The following is a 9726-nucleotide window of genomic DNA, read 5'->3' as shown; positions in this document are numbered from 1 at the left end:
CTAATGTCCTTTACAGACACTTACTTCCTTCACTCCCTCCCTCCCACCCTTCCACTCTCCTCTTCTCCCTCTCCTTCTTCCCCTTTCTTCCCCTCTCCTTCTCTCCCTCTCTGCCCCTCTCTCCCTCTCTCCCCTTCAGTACAGAAGTTTTTAATTTCGACCGAGTCAATTCTATCAATCTAGGCCTGGCAACGTCAACTGGGCGGGTGGGGGGGGGGAGGCGGGCTTAGAGCTGGGGGAGGGGAAGGGGCGGGGAGGAGCGGGCGGAGCAGTTTGCAGGAGCTGCTGGGAGTGCGCGCGGTGGGATCACACGGCGGCTGCTGAGGCTCAGAGCCCTGAACGCGGATATCTCGGCCCGCGGCCTACGCCAGCCCTCTCACCACCACCACCGGAGGACCAGGGAACCGCAGCCTTCAACTCAGAGGTACGGTGCTAAGCGCTCCCCACACGGTCCGGCCTAGCCTGCTGTGGCGGCGCCTCCTTCTTTCTTCCCTCGCTCTCTCGCTCACCAGCCCGCGCCTTCCCTGCCTGCCTGCGTCACCGCGGCCGCCATGGCTGAGAACGGCGAGAGCAACGGCCCCCCGCACCCCTCCCGCGGCCCTGCTGCGGCCCAAGGCTCGGCCACTGCCGCCGCGGAACCCAAAATCATCAAAGTCACTGTGAAGACCCCCAAAGAGAAAGAGGAGTTCGCGGTGCCCGAGAATAGCTCGGTCCAGCAGTTTAAGGAAGCGATTTCAAAACGCTTCAAATCCCAAACCGACCAGCTAGTGCTGATTTTTGCCGGAAAAATCTTAAAAGATCAAGATACCTTGATCCAGCACGGCATCCATGATGGACTGACTGTTCACCTTGTCATCAAAAGCCAGAACCGACCTCAGGGCCAGTCCACGCAGCCTAGCAATGCCGCGGGAACTAATACTACCACGGCATCGACTCCCCGGAGTAACTCCACACCGATTTCCACAAATAGCAACCCATTTGGGTTGGGGAACCTGGGAGGACTTGCGAGCCTTAGCAGCCTGGGCTTGAGCTCGACCAACTTCTCTGAGCTCCAGAGCCAGATGCAGCAGCAGCTCTTGTCCAGCCCTGAGATGATGATCCAAATCATGGAAAATCCCTTTGTTCAGAGCATGCTTTCGAACCCCGATCTGATGAGGCAGCTCATTATGGCCAACCCACAGATGCAACAGTTGATTCAGAGAAACCCAGAAATAAGTCACCTGCTTAACAACCCAGATATAATGAGGCAGACCCTTGAAATCGCCAGGAATCCAGCCATGATGCAAGAAATGATGAGAAATCAAGACCTGGCTCTGAGCAATCTCGAAAGCATCCCAGGTGGCTACAATGCTCTGAGGCGCATGTACACTGACATTCAAGAACCTATGCTGAATGCTGCACAGGAGCAGTTTGGGGGTAATCCGTTTGCCTCGGTGGGGAGCAGTTCCTCCTCCGGGGAAGGTACACAGCCTTCCCGCACAGAAAATCGAGATCCACTACCCAACCCATGGGCGCCACCACAGGCTACTCCGAGTTCTGCGACCACCAATACCACTACAAGCAGTGGGAGTGGATCTGGCAGTAGCTCCAGCAATACTACTGGGAACACAGTGGCTGCAGCCAATTATGTCGCCAGCGTCTTCAGTACCCCAGGAATGCAGAGTCTGCTGCAACAGATAACTGAAAACCCCCAGCTGATCCAGAATATGCTGTCTGCACCCTACATGAGAAGCATGATGCAGTCCCTGAGCCAGAATCCAGATCTGGCTGCACAGATGATGCTGAATAATCCGCTGTTTGCTGCAAATCCTCAGCTGCAGGAGCAGATGCGTCCACAACTCCCAGGTTTCCTGCAGCAGATGCAGAATCCAGACACGCTAGCAGCCATGTCAAACCCAAGAGCAATGCAAGCTTTAATGCAGATCCAACAGGGTCTGCAGACATTAGCCACAGAAGCACCTGGCCTCATTCCAAGCTTCACTCCAGGTGTGGGGGTGGGGGTGCTAGGAACTGCCATAGGTCCTGTAGGCCCAGTCACTCCCATAGGCCCTATAAGCCCCATAGTCCCATTTACCCCCATAGGCCCCATTGGGCCCATAGGACCCACTGGCCCCGCAGGACCCCCTGGCCCCGCTGGCTCTGGTGGCCCTGCTGGCTCTGGTGGCCATACTGGGTCCACGGTGTCTAGCTCTGCACCCAGTGAAACCACGAGTCCAACATCAGAACCTGGACCAAACCAGCAGTTCATTCAGCAGATGGTGCAGGCTCTGGCTGGAGCAAATACTCCACAGCTGCCGAATCCAGAAGTCAGATTTCAGCAACAACTGGAACAGCTCAACGCAATGGGGTTTTTAAACCGTGAAGCAAACTTGCAGGCTCTTATAGCAACAGGAGGCGACATCAATGCAGCAATTGAGAGGCTGCTGGGCTCCCAGCCATCCTAATTACATTTCTGTACCTTGAAAAAAAACGTATCTTATTTTTGATAATGGCTCTTAAATCTTTAAACACACACCCGTGCTTTACTTTCATTTTGATTCTTTTAAATCTATCTGGTTATAAATCTAATATGATGCATTTTAAGGTGGAGTCCCTTCCCTTTCCTTCCCTTTTTCCTTCTGTTTCCTTCCTTCTCTGTTGTGAATGGTGGGAATCAATACTGTTTCACTCAGAAGTGCTGCATGCAAACACTTCTTTTTACTCTGCATTTATTGTGATTTTTGGAAACAGGTATCAACCTTCACAGTTGGGTGAGCAAGTTTTGTCCTACAGATGTCCAGTTTATTTGCATTTTAAACATTAGCCTGTGATAGTAATTTAATGTGAAATGAAGATATTAGAAGCAAACTATTTGAAGCACTCTAATTTGTGGTATAATATTGCTTATTGTGAGTTTGGCATGTATTTTTGCTAGAAAAATGCTGTAAGATTTATACCACTTACCTTTTTTGCTATATTTGTACACAGTACAGTAAGCACAATTGGAACTGTGCATCTTTTAGAGATTGCAATAGACTGAGCAGAATATGTGTAACCAAAATGAGAAAGAATAAATATTTCTGAAACTAAGTACTTCTCCCAATTTTGTAGAATCTTACAGCATCTTTGATGAACTCAGTGAAAATGTTGGCTAGGCAAGTTCAGTTAAAATATAGTAGAAATGTTTATCCTGGTTATCTCTAAGTATACATTTAATTGTACAGAAAACTGTCAGTGTAACATTGTGTCAGCACTTACAGATTGTATATGATCTTAATCTTTGTGCAACCTGAAGGATCAGTGTAGTAATGCCAGGAAAGTGCTTTTCACCTAAGGCTTTCTTCTCAGCTTCTTCGATAAAGAGACCCTAATATGCATTTTGATTTGTAATTGGAAATGTAACTTTTCCTGAAAGTGTCATGTGGTGTTTGAATTACTTCTAACTGATATGTATAAAGGAAACTGTATCTTTTGACTTTATCAGTTATTTCTCTTGTGCACAGGGAAAATGCATAAAAAATGACTAAAAAAATAATAAAATAATAAAAAATGGATAAATCCTTTCCTTTTTGCCTTCTGGCCTTAGGATCATGTTTTGAAGGGTTGCCCCACCTCAAGGTTCTGTAAATCTTATCCTATATTTCTTTCTTTAACTTATCATTTTATTTAAAAAAAAAATTATTTTTGGGCCAAATGGAATTATTTTGATGTACAAGCCACCTTATTGCCATCCAGTTGATTCTGACTTACAGGACTCTGTAGGACAGAGTAGAACTGACCCCATAGGGCTTCTAAGGCTGTAATCTTCATGGAAGCAGACTGCCACATCTTTTCTCCCTCAGAGTGGCTGGTGGATTCAAACCACCCACCTTTTGGTTGGCAGATGAGCACTTAACCACTGCACCACCAGGGATCCTGATGTATAGATTTAGGTATTCTAACTCTTTTTCCCCAAAGGATTAGCCTGCTATTAGCCGGTAGTTCATCTCCTTCCATTTGAACTTTCATTTGTATATGTATATATACATTTTTTATACATTTAATACACTTTATATAAAGTGTATGTATATATACACTTTATTCTGTGTTTGTATTCTTTTTAGTATCACTGAACTATCTGAGTAAGTCATCTGAGTAGCCTGAGTACATCAGCCTCTAGTTATTAGAAATAAGACTTCATATCTTGAGTCCTCCTCTTGATCACTTTTTTTTTTCATAATTTTCTGATGATCCTGACGTGTTTATTTTAACCGATGAACTTTACAGTTAATAGATCCCCCCCCAAAAAATAAATTGGAAATTTGGTTATTGCCTCAAATTGATAAGATGTTGAGAACAGAATTGCAATTCTTTCCAGAAACACAGTATGTTGCCTCCATTTTAAAAAGCTTTTTACATCCTTCAAGGAAGTTTTAAGTCCTGTATAATTATTGATACTGCGAGTGGGAGCCCTTACTCATTGTGTTACCTATATGATCATGGTTGGAGAGGAATTTATTTTCATAGATTAAAATTAGACAATTTATTAAAGTATTAATATATTAATTTCAAAGGTATTCAGTTGATCCTTTTGGATTTTCTAATAGGCAATCATATATCAATGATAAGTTATAATACTATGTTCTTTGCAGAATTTATGACAGTTTCTGACTGCATGGCTTAAACACTTCCAGAGTAGTGCTAAGTAATAAAGGTGGCAGCGGCATCCTTATCTTTTTTCTCATTTTAACCAGATTACGTTTGCTGCAACAATCCTAAATTGTGTTTTGTGAAACATCCTTCTGAGAGATGATTAAGCAATTAAGTTTGAAAAATGCTGTATACTACATATACTCTTTCTTTGAGATTTATTGTACAATAAATGTTGGCTAATGTTATTTTTTAATGAGTAAGTTCTTACAATTAAAAAAAAACTGTTAACTTTTTAACTCAGCATTTCCCAAACTTACTTGAGTAAAGGACCACTTTTTTTCTTTTAAACACACCTAGTAATATTTGGCCTACCACTGTTCTTCAGAAAACCAACTTAGGAAATGGTGATTTATTACTTCACTGCTATATGGTGGTGAGTGTTTGAGATAATCACAAAGTCTGCTGTAATAAATTTTAAAATTTTAACGAAATGGATGATTTTACAGGAAAATACTAAAACCAACCAGAGGCATAAGAGAGCAATAAGTCAATAACCATAGGAGAACCTGAATGCTGTCTGAGGCCTGGCCCAGACAGTTTAGCAGGTAAATTAATTTCAAACATTCAAGAAACAGAAATCTTAATTTGCCAAATGTTTATCTATTTTTAATCTATTTTTGTTTTTCTCCCTGAAAAGATCCAAGTCTTTATTAATTCTAATGTTTCTCCACTTTCCAGCTCATAAATTTTTGTTTGTAACTTTAATTATTTTGGCTTCTTTTTTATTGCTTTTAACTGCTCTTCTTCGATCCTTTGCATAATGTAATTTTCTCCTATTATGTTGCAGGCCCTTTTTCCAGGCTCTGTTGGGTTTTTTGTTGCTGTTAGGCTTTCTTCACATACTATTTATCCATTTATTCATCATTGAGTCAAGAAAGGTATCTATGACCTGCTATCCATTCTCTCCAATAAGAGAATAGAGGTGATTTTCGTATTCTGTCACTGTTTGCTTGGTTGTCACCCCCTCCCCAGGCCTACACTGGACGGCTGGATGGTGTAAGTTTGGTCTAGCAGGGTCAGGTAGTAGGGAGCTAGGGCCAAGAATAACCCCAACAAGAAGATTTCACCCGTAGGCAGCTTTCCACATTTGCCCTTTTGACCTCTGCTTCAGGTATGTGGTATATGAACTCTCACCACTTGTGTGTGGTTGGGGGGGGAAGTGATAATACAGCATTAAAACAAGCCCTGCTGCTGCAGTAAAGAGGAATTTTGTATCAGGTGGAGACCACCATGTTAGGTGAGTAATCACTTCAGGAGACACCTGTAATTGGATGTGGCTGAGCTGGCCCGCTGAGAGGAGGCAGCCTGCTCCAAGTCCTGATTTTCAGTGTCAAGATAGCAATAAGTGGGGTGCATGCAGGACAGGAACTAGTCCCAAAGCCAACTCTTCAGACAGGGATTGGACTGGACAGTGGGTTGGAGAGGGATGCTGGTGAGGAGGGAGCTTCTTGGATCAGGTGGACACTTGAGACTATGTTGGCATCTCCTCCCTGGAGGAGAGATGAGAGGGTGGGGGGGGGTTAGAAGCTGGCGAAATGGACACGAATATAGAGAGTAGAGGGAGGGAGCGGGCTGTCTCATTAAGGGGAGAGCAACTGGGAGTATGTAGCAAGGTGTACTTAAGTTTTTGTGTGAGAGACTGACTTGATTTGTAAACTTTCACTTAAAGCACAATAAAAATTAAAAAAACAAAAAATGTAAGATCACAGTTTCTAGCCAATCTGTGAAAAGGTGAAGCTTTCAATGGTTTTGCCCATTGTGTAGTGTTAATATATACTGATGACTATGAAATGTTCTTCAGACTCAGACATGGCTGTGGCAGCAGGCTTGTCTGTTTTCCCATTCTTGCGTATTCTGAAATATTCTCTGAACTTGGGCAAACATGGCTGTGGTAGCATGCTTGACCGTTTTCCCACCTTTGTCTGCTCTGTAATAGTTCCTTGGATTTGGGCAGACATTAACTCTGGCAGCATGCATGTCCATTTCCCACTCTTGTCTTTTTGAATATATGCTGAATGAAACCTTTTTGATTTTGATGTTTTTTTACCCTACAACAATACAGTGAACTACTTAGTTTGAAGATAACAATTTTTTAAAATTTGAGTAACACTGTTAAAATGCCCTTCGAAGTGTTTGTAACAATTTACACTCTCCCCAGTAGAGGATGGAGGTTCACAACCGTTTTCCTACATTATTAAAAAAAAAATTCTTTTGCACTTTTGCCATACTGATGGGCAAAATGTTATTTTAATTTGCATTTCCCTGATAGCAATGAGGTTGAGCTTTAGTACATTTGTTCTTTGGCCCCTAAAGTTTCTTTTTCCATAAATTGTTTATTCATATCACTAGCCTTTATTTTAATTGAGTTGTCCTTTTATCAGTTGTATGAGCTCTCTGTATATTGTAGATTTTGATCTTTTGTATGTATACAGATAAAACCCACTGCCGTCGAGTCCATTCCAACTCATAGCAACCCTATAGGACAGAGTAGAACTGTACCATAGAGTTTCCAAAGAGTGCCTGGCGGATTCAAACTGCTGACCTCTTGGTTAGCAGCCGTAGCACGTAACCACTACACCACCAGGGTTTCCAATGTATATAGATACATATAGCAAATATTTTCTCCACCAATCTTGTCTTTTAGCTTTGTTTTTGATGTGTTTCTTGTAACAGAGCAGATCAGCAGTGAGAGAACAATGCATATGTGTGTTTAAGGACTTAGACTTTAGAGTCAGACAGCCTGGGTTCAAACCCTGGCTCTACCACATTCTAGCTATGTGACATTATGAAAATTAAGCCCTACTTTCCCATCTGTAAAATGGATATCATAATCATATCTTTATTTTAGAGTTCGTCATGGATTGAATTGTGTCCCCCAAAAATATGTGTCAGCTAGGTTAGGCCATGATTCCCAGTATTGTGTGGTTGTCCTCAATTTTGTGATTATAATCTTATGTTAAAGAGGATTAAGGTGGGATTGTAACACCCTTACTAAGGTCACATCCCTGATCCAATGTAAAGGGAGTGTGGCCTGTACCACCTTTTATCTTACAAGAGATGAAACGAAAGGGAAACAAGCAGGGAGTGGGGACCTCATACCACCAAGAAAGCAGTGCCGGGAGCAGAGCGCATCCGTTGGACCCAGGGTTCCTGAGTGGAGGAGTTCCTAGTCCAGGGGAATATTGATGACAAGGACCTTCCTCCAGAGCCAATAGAGAAAGCCTTCCCCTGGAGCTGACACCCTGAATTTGGACTTCTAGCCTACTAGACTGTGAGAAAATAAATTTCTCTTTGTTAAAGCCAAAAAAAAAAAAAGGGTGATTCCTGTCAGAACATAGCCCAGGGATTGGGGATAGGGTGTCAGGAGAGCCATTTGGCCTAAGTCTTAACAATTATTTGTGAAGGGACTCAAATTCACACTTTTGACATTATCCCCAAATGTGTTGGTAACTCTAGCCACAGAGCCGGACTGACCTAAAGGAAAGATGTCCACACAGCTTAGATGTAAAAATTGTAAATTATATGGGAATTTCGATAACCCTAATTTGATATTATTTTACTTCAAAAATATACTGGGAAGCTTAAATAAAATGTAACCTCTAGTAAGAGAGGTTCTCATTCCAGTCTTTTCCACTGCCTGCCCCCACCTCCATTCTTGGCTCCTTTAAACTGGATAGTATTAGTGGGTTTCTGCCAGGATTTTCTTGATTTGTTGGGATATCACAGAGCATTCTGTCTCGGGGAAGGCAGTATCCTTCAATGTGGCCCCATCAGCATCATGTCTTACAGAAATTCTTTGAGCATTGTACTGCCCTCATTGCTTGTACAGGTTCCCCTTAATTTTTGTTTTCCTGGGACAACTTCTGTTGGTTTGTGGGAGGAAGGGCAAAAATTGGAGGCATGTTATGCTGCCATCTTCCCATAAGTCTGTTAGGAGACTCAGGGAAAAGCAATTTTCTAAAAATAGGAGAAGCATGATTTGACAGATGTCAGACTGGAGCCACCCCAAAGTACAAGCTTTGTCAGGTGGTGTATGCACTTGCCTACGCTTTCTACACTTTGATGATAGATAAAAACTCTAAGCCATCAAATTCAAAAGTTTGGGTAAGCCACCCTTAAATGAGGTTTTGTTTTGTTTTTTTGTCACAACATTCAAAGGCAACATATTTGATATATTGCAGTTCTGCCTGTATTGAGGTATCTGAACACAGATGTGGGATCTCTAAAACAGCATTTTCAAAATCCAACTTCAGAACCTCTTGACCCAATGTATAGATTAGCAAACTTATGGTAATTTCAGGAAAGATTCTATATTTCATTATTAAAAGTATAGCTGATAGACAGGAAAGAAAGAATAAAGATGAGTATTGAGCCCTAGTGTGGATTTCACGAGATTGTGTTGTCAGACTAAAGCAATTTTTCTGTTACACTGGGATAACAATAATAGCTAACATGTATTCACTGTTATGTTCAATTTTCATAACAACCTTATAAGGTAAAACTACTATGTTCCTCAGTTTACAGATGAGAAAATAGGTTAAAAGAGGTTAAGTAACTTGCCCAGCTTTGAGATTTCAGAGTGTGCAACCAGGACAATATACTGCTGCCCCATGATTTTGTCTCTTCATCTATCATAGAGATTTTATAATAAATTACATAGCTGGCCTTCCAGGCGTTTTTCAGTAGACACATTAAAAACCCATTGTCGTCGAGTCCATCCCCACTCAGACCCTATAGGACGGAGTAGAACTGCCCCATAGGGTTGTCAAGGCTGTAACTCTTTACCATAGCCGAGTGCCACATCTTTCTCCCACAGAGTGGCTGGTGGGTTTGCACTGCCAAGCGCTTAACCACTGTGCCACCAGGGCTCCTTAGGAGACACATTAGCTGTTGTTAAATACATCTCTCCTGCTGTTCACCTTGGAGCCGATTATGTAAAAGTGCACATGTCAGAAGTAACTTTGTCACAAATCAATAACGGCCATTTGGAGTTTGCCTTTTTGACTTTCGAGTTGTGGCTAATACTTGAAACTGCTGTTCAATGCATCTGTCCAC

At 42.4% G+C, this 9726-nt stretch overlaps 1 protein-coding gene across 1 annotated transcript; it reads left to right on the top strand.

The window, feature by feature from the left end:
- Positions 1-272: 272 nt before the first annotated feature.
- Positions 273-3550, top strand: UBQLN2 (ubiquilin 2). Its single transcript, XM_049872594.1, has one exon. It carries the CDS (start codon positions 552-554, stop codon positions 2442-2444), a length of 1893 nt encoding a protein of 630 aa, XP_049728551.1. The 5' UTR covers positions 273-551; the 3' UTR covers positions 2445-3550.
- The last annotated feature ends 6176 nt before the right edge of the window (positions 3551-9726 follow it).

Source organism: Elephas maximus, chromosome X (assembly GCF_024166365.1).
Source record: "Elephas maximus indicus isolate mEleMax1 chromosome X, mEleMax1 primary haplotype, whole genome shotgun sequence".
Taxonomy (NCBI): Eukaryota; Metazoa; Chordata; class Mammalia; order Proboscidea; family Elephantidae; genus Elephas; species Elephas maximus.
This window is presented reverse-complemented; position numbering and strand designations above follow the sequence as displayed.

What these genes read in the sequence shown, in the direction of transcription:
- UBQLN2 (XM_049872594.1), top strand. Translation starts at nt 552, where the DNA reads ATGGCTGAGAACGGCGAGAGCAACGGCCCCCCGCACCCCTCCCGCGGC.